The 17,766-nt window shown below is 41.2% G+C and overlaps 1 protein-coding gene across 11 annotated transcripts in view; it reads right to left on the bottom strand.

The window, feature by feature from the left end:
• The window catches only part of MCF2L2 (MCF.2 cell line derived transforming sequence-like 2), a 187,060-nt gene that overhangs the window by 139,118 nt on the left and 30,176 nt on the right, over positions 1 to 17,766 (bottom strand). For 10 of the 11 annotated variants that reach the window (XM_074878598.1, XM_074878596.1, XM_074878601.1 and 7 more), the window contains exon 2: positions 4,876 to 4,959. In XM_074878598.1, coding sequence (XP_074734699.1) covers positions 4,876 to 4,959 — 84 coding nt within the window. Of the gene's footprint in view, positions 1 to 4,875; positions 4,960 to 5,157; positions 5,286 to 17,766 lie in introns of those variants that run through there. The other variant, XM_074878600.1, reaches the window with a different exon arrangement.

Below are 17,766 nucleotides of genomic sequence, written 5' to 3' on the forward strand. Positions count from 1 at the left end.
GGCAGCAGAGAAAATTTAATTTTGCTTTGCAGTGTAAAGGGTGTGATTGACAAATGAGGTGTGAGCACTGAATTCTGAGAGCTCCAACAGCTGAAGCCGCATGTTGGTATGACTGATGTAAAAGCTGCAAGCAATCACAACTGCAGGCCAAGTTCCTGGGCATGACGGAGGTCCTAGGAAATCTCTCACTCCCCAGTTCTAGCCCACCAATGCCTCCTGTCCAGGGACCAAAAATATCCATGATTTAGACAATCAGGGGCTACACTGAAGTCCTATTCCATAGCCAGCAGATCTTCTTGTAACACCAATAGCAAGATTTGTAAAGTAACATCTAACTAGCACTTAGCAAATATGCTGAATCCCTTGGAAAAAAAAGAAAACCAAAGAACCAAAAAACAACAAACAGGCTATGGGGAGAAGTTCCAAAAGTTTGTCTGCAAGTTTATAGTGCACACCTCCCCAGCCTGCCACAGACACTAACTCATCAGTTAGTATTGGAAAGTTTTCTTTCAAATTTTGCTGACACGTGCAAGCTAACTGCTTGGGTCTGCCCACATGCAGAGAGCTCCCTTAGTCATAGCAGATCTGAGCGCAAGTCATCTCCTGGGTCAGACAGCTGAAGAGTTCGGTGATATCTTGGATAAAATTTCACTGCCTTGGTCAGGTTTTGCTTTTTCCATGCTTCTGTTTTGGTTTTCCACATTGATTAAGGGTTGTGAATGCTGAATTTCTCATTAAAGTTAAATCATGCTTCCAGGGTCTAGATTTTTACACAAACTCCGAACTGTCTTTCTGCAAGGTCAGGCCAGGTTTTCCAAAAGGCTCAGTTTAAACAGGAAGCAGATGGCCAAATACCCTCCAGGCTTTGGAAATTAAACAAACTGCCTTCAGAGTCAGTTACCATTTTCAGATAGTCTCCCATCCACTGAAGTCCACTGACTTAACAGGAGCAGAACACAAAGAAAATTAATCTCTGCTAATACACTTTGTGACAGTTTGTCTAATAATTAGTGATTTAGTAACAGGATCCATTATTGCTGCAATTGGCAGATTGGGCTCTTTGAGAGGGTCATTACAGATAAGAACATGTTGTGAAGCTGCAGATAAAAAGGGAGGGGATAGTATTTCCAAGAGGAGATTGGTACAGCAGGTTATTAGTCTGTCAGCAGGACAGGAACAGGATTTTACCAGTGATTCTTCATTCTTCAGTAAAAACTGGTGTGTGTTAGAATAGCCACGTTTTCAGTACTACCCAACTTTGTGATCTAGTTCCCTTAACAGCTACAGGAAACACACAAACATAGCTGTGCACTCCTGTGTTGTCACAGCTGTAGTCCCATAATTGGGAGTTCAATTTTCAGGGAAAGGAAAGAGGCTGTAGTGGTTTTAAAACTAGAATTTAACCACAAGAACCAGTACTCTCACCAAATCTCACAAGCTAAGCAGGGCTAGATCAGCTCATGGAAAAAGAGATGACCAAAGTAGAACTACGTGATTAAGAACATTGTCACATTATGTCACTTTTCCATGACCACAGCAGACCAGGGAAGGCTTTGGAGAGTTTCCCTGTTCTTGTCATGGACAGTACAGTCTTGGTTAGCCTGGGAGCTAGAGGGCCGGGACAAATAGGAGGCTGTTAGTATCCAATACATTCATTATAACTAGACCCTGACACAATCAAACACCAAACTCATTAGGCTTGTTATATAATTCCTACTATCTCCTCAGAGACTGCGAGACACTCAGATCCTCTTCTAAGAAGTCTGTACACAGCAATAGTAGAGGAAAGTGTTTCTAATGAGTCAAATCCAGAGAAAACAAAGAGCCTTTTACTTCAATCATTCTAGCTTTTCTTTTCTGCTTTCCTGCAAGGGAATATTATGGTTTCACTATATCTGCCTCAGCCATCAGGTGTTAATAAAAAGCTGATATTAACCAAATAAATACTCATTTATAATAATCTCTGCAACAGTCAACCAGTTACTTTTATTATCACTGGAGAAATGGATTTGGGGTCCACAGGACTCAACAGGAGAGCTCGACAAAGCTAGAGGCTGTGCAGTAGCATAAACCACACTCACTGTTAACATCCTCTGAGCTCTGCACGTGCATGTGTGGAAGAGGTGGCTAGCTGCCCTCTGGAGGCTGCAGCCTACAGAATGAAAGAAATAACCTCACTAGAATAACCCCACTAGTATAAATCAGCATATACCATTTTAATGAAGTTGTTCAGAAAAACATATTATATGCCCAAAACACGCTACAAGTAAGTTGGAAGTGTCTTTTACTGCCCACTGTGATGGGGCCAAAGAGCAGAGGGTTTTTTTTCAGACAGTGGCTACTGAGCTGGAAGTATCAGCATGGAAAACCAGGAAATAGGCTGAGTATCAGGAGATTTTCAGTCTCCATGTAGGCAAGCACTGAAGCACCAAAATATTTGTGGTTGCTTGTGCCTAATGAAAAGCAGCATGCTTTAAGAAAAAGCTGTGGAGCCGCCTGGGAAAGAAATTAAAATAATCAAAATCAAATGAGGTCATTTATGTGCGAATTACTTTAATAAGTAAAATAAGGCAGGAGAGTGCCCAAATCTGTTTTCATTGGATGAAGAAAACATCCTTTTGCTAGAGGAAAAAGAAAGTTGCACTTATTTAGAGAAATGCATTTTCGAAAAGTATTGTAATTTCTGGCTTGTCCCTAAACCTCAGTTCGCAGGAGGCAACAAAGGGGCAGTAAGGAAGATTCCTGCTGTTATGTTTTACCTATGACCCACCAGTGGTCACCAACAGAATAAGATACTGGGCAAAAGGAACCTCCGAGTAGATGATTTGATGTTCGTGGTTTGGTTCACAGGCTGCCACAGGGATTTCAGACTGGAGGCACCCAGGTTTCCAAATTTAGCTGTAAACTTCAGATTGAAATCAATGTAGAAACTATGAACTATACTGCCCTGTTTCTTATTAGGATATTATTTCTGGACTGTACCAAGGAGATTTTAGATAAGCCTGAAAATTCTTCAAATGGGATTTTTAATTCATGTAGATGGGGGCATGAAAGACACCTTTTCACTCAGTTTTAGTATTAGTTATTGTATTGTATGCTGATGAACCAGTTATTTGCCAATCCCTAACAAAAGAGCCCCTCAGCCCTGCCTTCTATGAAGAGTTATTTCCAAAGTCTTTCACCACCTTAGGTTTAAATAGTCTTCTTTAAACATCTTTCTCATTGCTTCTAAGAATAAAAGAATTAGATCAAATGTGAAGAGTTGAATTTTCTGTGATCTGAGTAGCATTCCTGAAGCAGTTCTTTAAGTGAGGATTGGTTTCAAACTTGACAACAGTCCCCAGATTAAGAGACTGTCAACTCCCACCCATCAGTCATTATTTTTTCAGTTAAGCAGCTGCTAGCACCTTAAGGGAAAGGGGTGCCCAGCTCTCCCTGACCACCTAATGCTTCTGAGACCTTGTTGTGGCATTTGTGCATTGAAATCTCTGGCAGTCAGGTGTGGAATACCTAACAATAATACCAAGTTACTCCCCATCCTTTCCAGTTTGCATGGCAGAGTTATAGTAAGCACATAGTATGCAGACAAATGCCTGGACAGCCAAAGGAGAATACTGCAACATTACCCTACAAAAATTGTCTTAGGGTAGATGCTGCAATAGCATTTCCTAGTTGCCCTGCACTGAGCACAACAGTAGGATGCAAAAAGCTTTGAGCAATTTTATGCAGTTGCTGACACTGTTCTGCATGGAGGTTTGTGTTTATTAGGAATTCTAGGAAGATGTGACCATGAGATGCTTTACTGCAGATGAGAACGCAGCTGGTTCCACCTCTGCTCAGTCAATACCCTCTGCGGAGTGCAAAACAGTTAGATTGAGCTTAAGAAACTGCCACAAGATGCTACCTAGAAAACTTCAAAATCAAGTTTTAATACTCAGAGCCCCATAAAGAATTCTGAGTAACTTATTTGGATTTCATTTGGCAGCTTGGAGTGTACTTAAAAATGTGAAGATGCAGCAAGGATTGGGTCTGCTGAGTTGACCATTCGCAGAGCTGGGTCTGTGTACTCTCTGCACTGTGTACCCCGTGTTCCTCTCCACCAAGCAGAGGGACAGGCTGTCCAAGAGTACTTTATTAGGATTTTGTGCAAATTCATGATACTTCACTATGTGTCTATGGGGAAGAAGGAAAGCAAATTCCTAATTTCCTTATTTGCAGAACAAGCGGAAATAGAGACAAAAGGAGTTGCCAGAGGCCACAGAATGAACAGCAGAGGCCATTTTAGGACCCAGATAAGGATCTCTCTTCTACAGTATCTGAAATATGTGTATTAAATAATTTGGCAAATATTTCCATGTCAGCTATTTATTTGGGGCAGGAACTGCATCACTTGTGTGATTGCAAACTTCAGGCAAACAAAGGAGTATGTAATAATCAAATCTTTAAAAGATTAGAACCTTACACTTTAGAAATTAATCATTTCCAAAACAAAGGCAAATGAGGAAGAGGGGGAAGGTCATGAATAGCTCCCTGATAGAGAAAAATCTTTTCCCACAAACAAGATGCTTGGACATTGTGCAAAGATATGTACATAAAGATTTGTTTAAATTCTTACTCTCTAAATTTGTCTCCCCCACACCCTCACCCCATTGTGGAGAGCATGGAAAATGAACTTGCCTTAAGAAAAACAAGCACAGCAAGTTGGCATTTATCAGTTCCATACACTGTGAATGTCTGATTGTAACAGTATTTTTCATCAGCAATATAAAAATACTATTGCAACTGCTGTACAAAGCTGAAGGGTGACAGTCAGCATGACAGATTCCAATATGTTTCCAAGAGAATCACGGACTGTGATTACCAGCAAATTCTTACCTGACAAAATAGCAAACTGCCTGTGGAGCTGCTCTATTATATCCACTGCAACCAGCGGCCGTATCTCCTGCTGCATGATTTCATCTGTGCAAACGAAAACAGAAATCTCCAATGAGTTAATAAAACCTTAATGACAATTTTTCCATCCTTTAAAAACCCTGCAAAACAAAGATGACACTCAAAGGAAAAGAGCCTGGCTTGACTATTGGTTCAGATGTTATATGACTATCAATCACGGAGAAGTTTATGATACTTACAGAGTCTCATTTTCAGCCTACTTACTTTATCTATCGCCTTGTGATGACAGAGCGAGCTTTTCATAAACAAGCTCCAGTAGATTTGCCAGAGCTAGTCACAGGTTTGCTCAAGCTGACAGCCTGCTCCTTACTACTTCATGTTCCATATTAAGCCACTGCATTTGGCCTCCCACATAAAGCAGCTTTTCAGTGTTTGAAACAGTAAAGTCTATTTCAGATACAGTGCCATGCTCCATACTGAACTCCCTGGTCTCTGCCTGAGGACTCTGTGCAACCAACCAATCCAGAACAGTTTCCTTTGCTGTTGCTTTTTCCGCTACAAGCAAATACATAGTAAAAGGAGGAAATAAGGGGCTGTGAGGCTTTCTTCTCATGAAAACAAAGCCTGTTCTTCTGAAGTAAACACTGAAAAGTTAAAAAATAATCTGGCAAGCAGCTGAGGAAAAATCACCACAATTTTTGTGTGTGATCACACACACAATTTGGTGACCAGCACTTATAATCTCACATGGAGCTAATTTGATCTCTTTCTGTAACAGGTGCACCCATTTGCTCTCCCCACTCTTCACCCTGGCCTCGACCAGCAACATTTACTGGGGAATATCTGCCTGCTCTCTGGCAGGATCAAGGTTTATGTTACAATAGCACCTACTGTAACATAACAGTGGCCTTTAGCCACTGTACAAATACAGAATAACCGCCAGTCCTGGCTTTGTACAGCTCACCTCTAACTGTTCAGAAAACAGGTGGAAGGAAGGAAGCTGATAGAAGATCCAGATAGAAGATCAGAGTAAAGACAGGCAGTTGCCCTATTTAAGCATCAAGATCTTCATTGATGTCAATATAATGCAGGTACTGATATACTTTTGTGCACCTGGTTTTAAACAAACTGTCCAGAAATAGAGACGGACATCAGAGAGGTTAGAAACTAGCTTCTTTCTCCTGCATCCTAGTCTGCTGCCCAAAATAACATCTCTGTCTTGCTTTCAGACATCTACTCTCATCCTTTCCAGAACTAGGAATTCTAGGTTTTAAATGACACAATGTCATTTGGAAACTTTTCTGTTCACTTTCAAACACTTCACTGATGCCTTGAGACAAAGTAAGCAAAGAGCTTGTGTCATTGCCCTCTTCTAGACAGACAGTGACACACAATATGGAAAGAAGTTGCGTAGATTTTGGCTGATGCACTAAACAAGGCAGTAATTCCAAGCAATTGAAAAAAAATCTCAAGGGCATTGATTCTGCAAATACTCCCTTTGGACTGAGAAGGGGAAAAGTCAAAATAGAATGAGTGATATTTTTGATGTGGAACCTTTATTTCCATCCTGTTTATGCAACCCACTATCAGCTTTCCTGATTCTTGACATTGCAGGTGACTAAGAGCAACGGGAAGAGCAGACTAATGAATCACAGCTAAAAAGCTTGGTTTCAGTGATGTTCATAGAACTCACTGTAATGTCAATCTACTGCTATGGTCATGTATTTACACTACTGCACAGAGTTAGCAGAGCTAAGGCTTAGCTTTGGACATAGACTAGTTTATTTTCACCGTGAGCTGAGATATACTACTCCACACAACACGTCAGAAGGTAGATACAGCCTTTGAAAACTACTACATATCTTCTCCCCATCCCAAGGCACCAGAACTGCAACAACGAAAACTGCATTCCAACACAGCTTCGCAACAGCATCTTACACACAGACTTATGACTTAACGTCCAGAGATGACCCTGTCAAAACCAAGAGAATTTGCCTTTGCTTGGGATGGCAAGAAACCTTACAAAGCCCTGTTGCTCTCGGCTGATTGACACAGCTTGTAAAATAAGGGATCCCAGTCATTCTGCCAGGTACAAATACATTCTGACACCAGCTCAATGTTTGCTTTTCTCTCCAGACTTCACAGAGCAGGAATTAAGAGTGGGATCTGCCTCATCTCTGCCTTGACATCAGGGCAACTTAGTCTTATGCTCTATTTCTTAGCAGCCACAGTGCAGTGGTTGTCTGGACCACCCCATCACACCCTCTCTTCCTCCAGCCTTGATCACTACAGCAGAACTGCTAAAAGCAATGCATGTCTACATGTAGAATTGCCCTGTGCTACACAGCATGCCACTGGTGGATGATCTTACAGCCTATTGCTGACATTGTTGTGAAATCTGCTTGGGAAAACAGACTCCTCAACATGATCCTCATGACTACATTTCACAAGGCTTCTATAACAAACACGCCAAAGGGATCAAAGCCTGCCCAAGGCCAGAACAGGGCTAGTCTCTTCCAGTCAAGAAGCATATGCTCTTCTCTGTGCTATATTTGTTCTGCAGGTGCTGAAAGAGAGTCATTCTCCAGGACTGGAACAGCCATCAGGACCTTTTCATCAGCAGGTCACTCACTTGCAATTGATTTTAAAGCAGGACAATAGCCTGCAAGTTTGTAGACAGAGAAACAGAAGGCTAAAACATTGTTCCGAGTCTCTCTGTCTTGTAGACACCCTAGACCTGAATAACTCGATGTTATGGTCTGTGGGAATCCATTGAAATGGTTAGTAAAGCTAAACTCAGTACATCATATTCAGCAAGTAATGTTCAGTTTCTCAAAGCAAAGCCCACTGAACAGCTAGGGACAGAGAACTGATTTCCATTCTATGCCTTTATAAATATAACTAGCAATTCTTTTTGCTGGGCTTTGCTTTTGATGGAGTACATGGTCACTTAAGAGACTGAAGGACTGAACAGCCTCCTGATCTCTCCACAGGGATCCTACTGACCCCAGGTGACATTATTCAAGGCAGCTGAGTATCATGCTGCAGCAGTAATCTCACCCCTCCTCCCACAGCTTTTTCTTGTCTCTATATCAAACATCCATAAATCCTTAATCCTTAGACATCAGGATTTCCAGAGTCTGTTTTATCCCCTTCTGACAACATTTCTGTGCATAGGATGGACATATGAACAGACACAGCATCACCTGTCTAGTGCATCTCTCACAGACAAAGCAGGGAAGTTAGACGACCCACAAAGTAGTTCATAGCCTGAGCCTGCTGTGTTTACCTCTTCCCTCAGCCCACTGAAAATTACTTTTATGCCAATTCATTATTTATATGATGGCAGCAGAGAGATCCCAGACAACAGTCATGTGGTACTCCAGGTTTTGAGGAAACTGAAAGAGGCAGGTATACATTCCCAAAGTAAACAAAAAACAGTAACCCATCAAGTTTTTCCTTTCTTACTCTCCAGTTTTCCCCATGCATGTCCAGAATGGGATCTGTGGAGGAAGGCAAAACAAAATAATTTTGAATACACAAGGTTATTTATTAGAAAGCAGACAACACCATAAGCCTGACTCCTCTGTTAGCCTCTTGAGAGCAGAATGTTGATAGCCCTGTTTAGAGTCAGATAAATACCACACCCAAGGACCAGCAACAAAAAGGTCTTGTAATTTATGAATACAGTTCTTAACAGGTACTGACATGTGTCTCCAGATCATTGGTCAAAGACTTCTAGCATCCTTCAGACAGTCTACTTGAAGTGTTTCTGAATCACCATAATAGTTATGGATAGGCCATTTTCAAACCACAGGTTGGCAGCAAGATGGAGGCAGAAGAAAGAAAAATGGATTTTTAGAGATGACTATAGCTGAATCAAAAAATAGAAAAAATAGGAAAAAAATAGAAAAAGCTTCCTTGACCTGGAAGCAGGGGGGAAAAAAAAAAAAATCAAAATAATAATTAAAACAGAGCTTGGACTCTTCGAACTGAGAAACCTTGGAGAATCCACTGAAGAAAATACTGTTGATTTCAGCATCCAGAAGAAGCAAAGATATTGTGACAACTGTGCAGTCCCACAGGTAGACAGGTGCACTCAGGTTTGGGTGACCAGGACTGAGCTTATGCCAAACAGTTGTAAAAATGTAGCAAAGGTTTCTACAATGGATGAGACAGTCACAAGGAGGCTCGACAGAAACGGAAAATTAACTAGAAAATGTGCCACCATCTCTGGCTTCTCAGAGACTTGTTCATCCCTCCAGGGTAACAACCCTGCCAGTACAATAGCTTGCTTTTGATGTTTGTCACTATGAAGGCATCATTAATATCAACCAGTCTTGAGCAAAACAGAATTACCCCCCCCTTCATATAGCTGCTTTATTAGTTTGCTCTAAAAATAGCTTTGTTTCTGGTTTCTAAATATCCCTTTTATACCAAAAGAATTTTGTGGTGTAAGAAGAAGATGAAGTAATAGAAACAAGAACTTAGTTCTCATCAAATCCCCTGCCTGGGCAAGACAAGCCACATGGGATTCGCTGTCAAACCCACACTCAGCAGGAGACATCCAGATGATGAGAAAGAGGGTACAAAAGGCATTTGGTGACTAGGAATCACACATTCAAGTGATTACAGCTCACACACTGACATTCCAGTAAAAGAAACTGTAGCAGAAGAAACTATCAGGAGACTGAGAAAATCGGAGGAAACAAGGGAAGGTGCCTCATGAGCTCAAATGGCAAATCAGATCACATGGCTACAAAATGTCAGTAGCTGTGGCCAACAGCACACAAGGTCACATTTGCCCTCTTTCATCTTCCTCTAGAACAGTGCTTAAAGGTAGTTACTCTCCAATATTGATGAATTTGTTACACCATCACAGCACAGAGCTTGCAATAGAAGTCCCAGACCTTGGAAACGTGATTACCCCGGGGTTACTACAGGAAGTTTTTAATCTTTGGCTAAAAGAAAAGCTTGGAAAAAATTCTTAAAAGCAAACCAAAAGACACAGGTCTGGGTTTGTTTTAAAGCCATGATATTTTGCCTAGTATCAGTGAGCATTAATCCCTTCATATCTTCCACTAACTTCATCCCAGGAGGCTCTGTAGTGTTCCTGGTCTGTGTACTGCAGCCACAAGCCTGCAGGAAGTGGTGTTCAGCCTCTTGGGCAGGAGCAACGTACCATTTTCCTGGGGGTCAGATACCACAGCTGAGAAAACCCTGCTTTAGGCTGACACGAGCCGATATTGAGGTAACAGCTACAGGTTCATAGAGTACTTCAGAAAAACTTGCTGATAATAGGCATGTTTTAATTTACTACACAGGAACCCAAAAGTCAATGGGAAGGTTTTAGGAAGCTGACAAGCCGCAGGAGCTTGACAACTGTCTTGCTTCATTGCACCTTGCAGAAGAGATTGGACAACCCCAGGTCACTTCAGATCAGTCCTATCCTCTGATAAAAAGTCTGTATAGCCATTCAACTAAAGATCATCTCAAAACATACACCAGCCAAGTGACCGGAACATGGTTATCTTGGCAACCTTGACTCAGGCTTTTCCTAGCTTCTGTGTGATTATACTTGTGGTCTTAACATTTTTTTTTAAATGAAGAGGCAGTTACACATAGCTTCTCAATTTTAAAAAAAGAAAAAAGCTTAATTGATCAAACAGTACTATGTGAACCAATGGCAATCCCCTACATTCGTCACCAAAGTTGAATCTTTACACGTACCATGCAGCTCTTCATTACTTGAACTAATTGAATTTGCCAGGACAATTAAAATGTGAATAAGGATGCGATACTAGAGGGGAAAAAAAAAAAAAAAGAAACAAGCCAGTTCATATACTCTTGGTTCTCCTCTTAAACTGCTACAAATTCAATTCCTGGCAGAGACCACTTTCACTGCAGAAGAATTAGGCCTTACAGTTTTGCTTCCCAAGGTTTTCTACCAAGGGGGAGAAAAAGAAAAGCAATTACTATAGCCATCTGTCTAACACAGCTTCTCCTCCCTCCCAGATCTCAGGGAGGCTAGTTGCAATTGTGCTATATAATCTCTAAGGGGAAAGCCATTCAGTTATGCTTCATAATTCCTCACTCAGAAATGAAACATGCTTGGGCTTCCCCACACACACTTGCCTATTTTATTTCTCACCACAGCTGTATGTATTCCTGCAGCAGGTCTGGAGCACAGCCCACAGACTGCCACCTTCAGAGCTATGCCAACGGCAGCTGATTAAAAGCAACAATGAATATAACCTTGTACCTTCCTCTCTTCTCTGAGCAGAGAGAAACTAGTTTACATGCTAATGGCAACCAATGGTTTCCAACAGTGTTGGAAAGATGACCCGCTGGAGTGAAAATTGGACTGCACCGAGCAGATTGACACACAGCAGTGCCTGTTGCTCCATGAAAGCCAACCAAAGGCAACCAGCCATAACAGGACACTGAGGTTTCTTTGTTTTTTAGTGACTGAATGCTACAACTGCCTGGCCTTCTGTCGACTAAAGGAGGGGGTTGCTTCAATCCCCCATCTGAATTCACTAAATCTTGGAATAATGGGTTATAAATTTCCAGAGCAAAGTTCATCTCTCCTTAATGACAGCCTAATATGTGACTCACAGGGAAGGAAGACAGATGGAAATGAAATAAAATCTTTGTTAAAATCATAGAGTATGCCCGCCTACTTCCACTCTGTGCAAGCTCAGTCAAAAATGACCCTTACTGCATTCAAATCAAAATTGTGGATTTGGGGAAAAATAAGATTGCTGATGTGATGGAATAGAGCCAGATAGGTTTAAGCATAAGGCCAGAAATTTCATTTTAAGAGAATGAAAGGGAACCTAATGTTATGTGTTCTTATTCTTCTTAAAAAGTACCAAAAAGGCAACACACAAATCTAGAGCTCAAAAACTGCAAAGTACCTACAGTTTAAATGTTCTCTCACGTCTTGTATCTGCTTGCCACAAACAATGTTAGCTAAGAGTCTAGCAGAGCTAAGTTAGATTTCAAGAATTAAACACACTAAGGAGACAAATTTGCATGTCTTCAGTGATAAGGTTTAAGTAGGCTAAAAGACTGCAAAATAATCTGTCCCACCAGAATTCCCAATGCAAACCCTTAAGCAAAATATTTCCCTTCCTGAAGGCCAAAAAGAACTTCAAAGTTGCTACATCAGAGAAAGATTCTCTTGGTTTGGGTTTCTTTTTTTAAAATTCTGTTTATTTCTCTTTCTCACCATTTGTGCCCTTTATTTACTTTTTGGAAAGGTTTGTTTATTCTTTCAGCCCAGAGAAGCAGCAAGATCAGTTACTGACACAAGCTGGCTGGGCTACAGATTGTTTGCTTTAAAGAACTAAAAATCCAGCTATAAACAGAAAGGAAATCCCATCCTTTCTCTTATTCTTCTGCACATTCCCACCACCTCTTTTTTTTTTTCCTAACCCATGTTAAGTCAACTGAAAACTAAGCCAGGAAAAAAGTTACTGTAAAAAAAGTGAAGCAATCTTTTTCTTAGTGGATTCGTTCTTATCTGTGTTAGTTCTCTGCAAAGGAGCTTGAAGGGTGCAAGTGCTAGTAAGGCATGGGATGGGAAATGGCAAGGCCAGGATTACCTCTTCCAGCAGAGAATCACACTTAGATCAGCTTAAAGCAAAAGCCAAAATGCACCATAGGTAGGTGACTCGCGTCATCTTTTCTCTCAGATCATTTGCTAACCAAGCACAACTGTAAAACCTACAAGTGTATTTGATAAATGCAATTTCTGTTCTCATTAAAACTAAGTTTCATAGCAAAGTTCACTAACTAATTTCCAAAGACAGAAGAGTCCTCTAAAATATTTAAGTAACTCTGGTTCATGTTTGGAAATATCCCCTAAAGTTTTTTGGGGTTTTTTTGGTTTGGTTTTTTTAGCTGTAACAGCAAACCCAACTTTGTGTACACTAATGTAGTAGAAAGCTGGACAAGCACGGTTAGGAGCAAGACTCCAACTGTCTTGAGGGATGCACTGCTGATATGCTCTGATCCCTTGAGAAGGGGACCGATCTAGGCCATGGTGTGGATGAAACTGCCTTGCAAGCTTTCCCAAACAACGTTCATGAAAGAGGAAAAGGTTAGAAATGCACACCTTTCTCTGAAGAGCTCAAAAACCTGTGACCCTCAGTGTCTACCTGGGCAGAAGCTGAACTAGTGCCCGATGTGATCTTCTATTGCACAGTAGATCTGTTCTGAAGTTTTCTCCTTTCATTATGCTAAGTCGCGATCAGTATTTCCAAAGCATTCTGTGCAGCCTAGTGAAGGACATACAGCTTTAGCTGAGCTTTGCTATACAGGCACATTAAACATTTCTTCTGATTTTAAGTCTTTCAGCATGGATGACTTGGATGACTGTATTTTTCAGTTCATCTTGTTGACTAAATCTGATGTTAGCTTTTACCATAAAATTACAGGAGTGAAGAGGTCACAGATTGAAAAGACCTGTTTAGTGGTTGTGTTTTCCCATGCTCCAGGAGTGGTTACAGACTTAGTTAAACAAGTTGTTTTTACAGGCAGGCATAGTACACATTAGGAGTCTACTGTGGATGACTTGGAAGGAGGTGAAAGGAGAGCTGTTTATATCCAAGAACTGAAATCATGTACTTCCAACTGGAAATCTCCTCACTTTCAGTTTCTTGAGTAGGTATGTTGGGCCACTGCAGTAACTGGAAAATCTTACCACCCTAAAGATGCAAACCCATTAACATACACCCGTGCTTGAAGTTTACGGAATGAAAGATCCAAGAGAGGCTCAAAGCAGTCACTAGTGGCAATCTCCGAAGGAGACAGTTGAATGCTGTCCAAGTAAGAAGGTAAGGCCAGGCAGGCATCAAGGCAGCAGGGACACTGGGGAGAATTATAATTCCCAGTTATTTGCAGGTCAACATTGCCACTTCATAAAAGGGAAATTTCTAGCTTGCCCTCAAGACCACGCCAACCATTAGCAAACTGCAAGGACTTTTCAAGGACTTGCTTGCAGTGAATTTCAAGTCACAAAGAGTCCGGCATGCTCCTTCTTTACATTGAAAGTGCAAGTGAACTATACACTGTATGAGGAAAGGCTGAGAGAATTGGGTGTGTCCAGCCTTGAGAAAAGAAGGCTTAGGGGAGACCTTATCATCATGTTCCCGTGTTTAAAGTGTGGTTACAAAGAAAATGGAGATTTCTTTTTTACAAGGAGTCCCATGGAAAAGATGAGGGGTGATGGGTACAAGTTACTCCTGGGGACATTCTGATTGGACACAAGAGGAAAATTTTTCACAACAAGAGCAATCAGCCACTGGAATAGTCTCCCCAGGGAAGCGGTAGATTCCCCAACATTGGACACTTTTAAGATTCAGACAGGGTGCTGGGCCACCTTGTCTAGACCGTGGTTTTGCCAAGAAAGGTTGGACCAGATGATCCTTATGGTTCCTTCCAACCTGGTATTCTATGAACCACAGTTATTTTGGATCCAAACCTGAACTTCCCCCCAGGTTTTAGATCTAGGCTTTCAGGTGGTTGCTAATTCAGCAGACCCCTCAGGCATGGTCATAAGGCAAAGTTAAGCCCATGTGCAGCTGCACTGAAACTAAAGGAAATGTACATACGCTTGGAGTCCTGTTTTGTTAAACATTTAAATATGTATTAATCTAAAATGGTAGCAGATGACCAGGAAGTTCAGATACAGAATCAAAATCAGAGCCTGGGGAACCCCAAGACTCAGAAGTAGTGAAGTTGATAGTTCTCAATCAGGCCTATCTATAGTTTAAAAATCAATTATTCACTTCTGTGTCAAATTGGTGAGCAGGCTGTCACCAACCCAGGCAGGATAGGTTCCTGCTACTATTATATGCAGTGCTGCTACTGCTAACGTGCACCCTCTAGGGTTTATTTCAGCTTTCTAAACCAACTTCATAAGATTTTGGTATAGACTTCCTTGGGTGAAGAAACAAATTTTGCCACTTCTTCCATTTAACCATTTCTTGAAAAACAGTCTTTGGATGTTCTTGTTTGACTTGGGCTTTTTTTGTTTGTTTTTAAAGAGAATGTCTTAAAATTGATTGGCAAATCAAAAAATCAAAATCTTTCTCCTACATAACTAAACTGGAAAGAAAGTTAAAACAAGCCAATATTTTGATTTACTGTTGTTATGTTTTACAAAAATACATCGGTGTGTACAAATTTATAGTCATGCTTCAAGGATTTTGCCAACTACATATTGTCAGAATACACCATACATTTATGCACAGATCTAAAAATCATTGATTAATAATCACCATAAAACTAAATTGTACAAACTATTATAAAATTGTTATAGTATATACTCTCACTGTTCAGTTTAGGTGACTCCATATCCCATCCTGTTTTGAAGACACTTATAATTTTCTGCAAAATCCTAAGAGATAGATAAGGAATGATTAACAGATCTTCACTATACATTATGAACTATCCATATCAGCAAAGACCTAAAGAAACACACCATTCCACATCATTTGATCAGAAATTTTTTTTTTTTTTTTTTTTTTTTGAGACGGACATTGCTTGATTTCACAGAGCATGCACTGGAATATTATAGGGGGATGTTGTATCCTGCTCTCCGCAAAAGAGGAGCTCCCCTAATAAAAGGCATTAAAGGCCAAGATCTAATCTCAGCATCAGCCTCAAGAAATTAATCCAGATTTATAGCAGCATGGCACAGCCCCTTGCCTAGTCCCTCACTAGTAAAAACTTCTTGATGGTTTCCAATTTTTGCCAGAGAAAAGTTAATTCGTTTTCTTCCTAAAACTTGTTACAACAATTGTTACAACATAAATTCCTGCTCAAAGTAGAGAACACAACAAAAGGTTTCATATTTTCACACTGTCATGTTAAAATCCATCACGAATAACAAAAAGTACATGTGGCAAACTGCAAAGCTAAAATACATTCACTACAACACTTGGACACTAAGCTAATCAAGAGATACAGCAGACTGTATGGCAGACTTCATTCCTTCCTTCCCAGAGCTTGCTAGCAGACAGTTTCACAGCTGAAACAGTATCTTAGAAAAATTCCAGCCACTGGCTCTGCTCTGAACTACTGCATCCACCAAAATAATGTCAGAGTCTATTTACATAATTTTTGAGGGACCACTTGGCTCAGGAGCTGAAGGGCTATTTTCTTGCTCACTCCTGAACAGAGGCCAGTTAGCTCAAAAATATTTCCCTGGTTGCTGCCATTGGAGACGAACATTGAGCCATAGCAGCCATCACTGCTGCCAGCAGCACTCTGATGTGTATCTCGGTAACAGGACAAATACTGCCCGCAGCCGACCTCTCTGCCCGAGGAGACCCAGCCACCCCTCCAGCAGCCTTCTTCACGCTGTCACCACCATCTCAGTTCAGATGCCCATTAGAAAAAGCAACAGAAACACACTGCAAAGAGTGATGCCTCTGCTTTAGACCCCCACACACTCACAAGGATGTGCCTTCCCTTGTGTTGCAGGCTGGCTTCTCTGCAGTCCCGCTGTGGTAATGAGTTCACACGAGGCAGAGGGGAGGGATGGAGAGAGGCAGCCTTCTGTGGAAGCAGTCCTGGATCTAACCAACCATACACCAAAGAGCTGACAGTCTCCTGGAGGAGCCTGCACAAATTGCTTAGTAACTGCTTCAACCAAACCACAGCAGAGACCTCTGACACACTCCACACCCAGGCTTTAACCCTCCCCAAGGTACAGCTGGCTTCTTCCCTCCCAGGCAGCTCTCTACACAGACCCTTAGACATTTAGGAAGCATTCACAGCTTAGCACAAATAAAGGTACGTCCCAACAAGAGACAAAAGAGATTCACTTGCTCAGACTAAAGCATGGAAAGGTCTCTCATTAAAATAACTTTAAATAGTAGAGTATTCAGGGCCAAGGGAAACCAACAGTGCTGCTGCAAATAGCTGTCTTGGAGTACTATCCCAAAGGCACACCCACACACCAAAGCATAGTGCTGTTATTTAAAGACAAAGGAGAAGACTGCAGGAGACCTCTGAAGTTGGTTGGAAACATGATGACAGTTCTTGAACCGGGGAGTAACCAGTTGTACATACCTAGCGCAACAAATACTTCATGACCCAAGTTTGCACTGTGCATGATGAACATACATACATGCTTTCACGTTGGTGTGCCAATGGTAACACGGCATCTGTAGCTGTCTGAAGCAATACTGGGTCATCACTTTAGCATTAGGTTTATTGGTAAAGTTGTCCCTTTACTACCACAAACCCCAGCAGCTCAGCAACGTTAGATAGAAGTCACTCTTTAGCTAGGGTACAGCAGCTGTCCCCTAGGATGCATGATGTAGTAGTAACGTCTTGTTTCTTCTGCATGTCCTGCCATCAGTCAGGCTCAAAAAAGACAAGTGTCGTTCATTTTATAGATAGGGAAATTGAGGCATGGGGAGAGGAATCCAGGTCACAAACAAATCCGTTTCCCCAACCTATAAAATGAGGAGCAGACTGAAGTTGTCTACACAGACCAGCTAGTGGAGCGGACCTGTCTTAAGGATAACACATCCAGTGTTTCCATCCTTCCCCCATCAGCCAACCAACACAAATTATCACAATGTTTATAGTATAGCATGAGAAAACTAACAAGATTTTATACGTAGTTAAATGCCAAATCAAAGCAGATCATCACTTTGATGCTAACTGAGCTTAAGACACCTGTAGTGTTACAGACAGACACTACTAGGTGGACAAAGGTAGACTAGCAAAGTGGCAAGATGCGTAGTATGGTTTTACATTGAACTTTCTTTCCCCAGCCTCTCCTAAACTTCACGCTAAACAAATGAATTTACTGCAGTGAGTGTGTAATGCTGCCTATACAGATATAAA

This window comes from Strix uralensis, chromosome 9, assembly GCF_047716275.1.
Source record: "Strix uralensis isolate ZFMK-TIS-50842 chromosome 9, bStrUra1, whole genome shotgun sequence".
NCBI lineage: Eukaryota > Metazoa > Chordata > Aves > Strigiformes > Strigidae > Strix > Strix uralensis.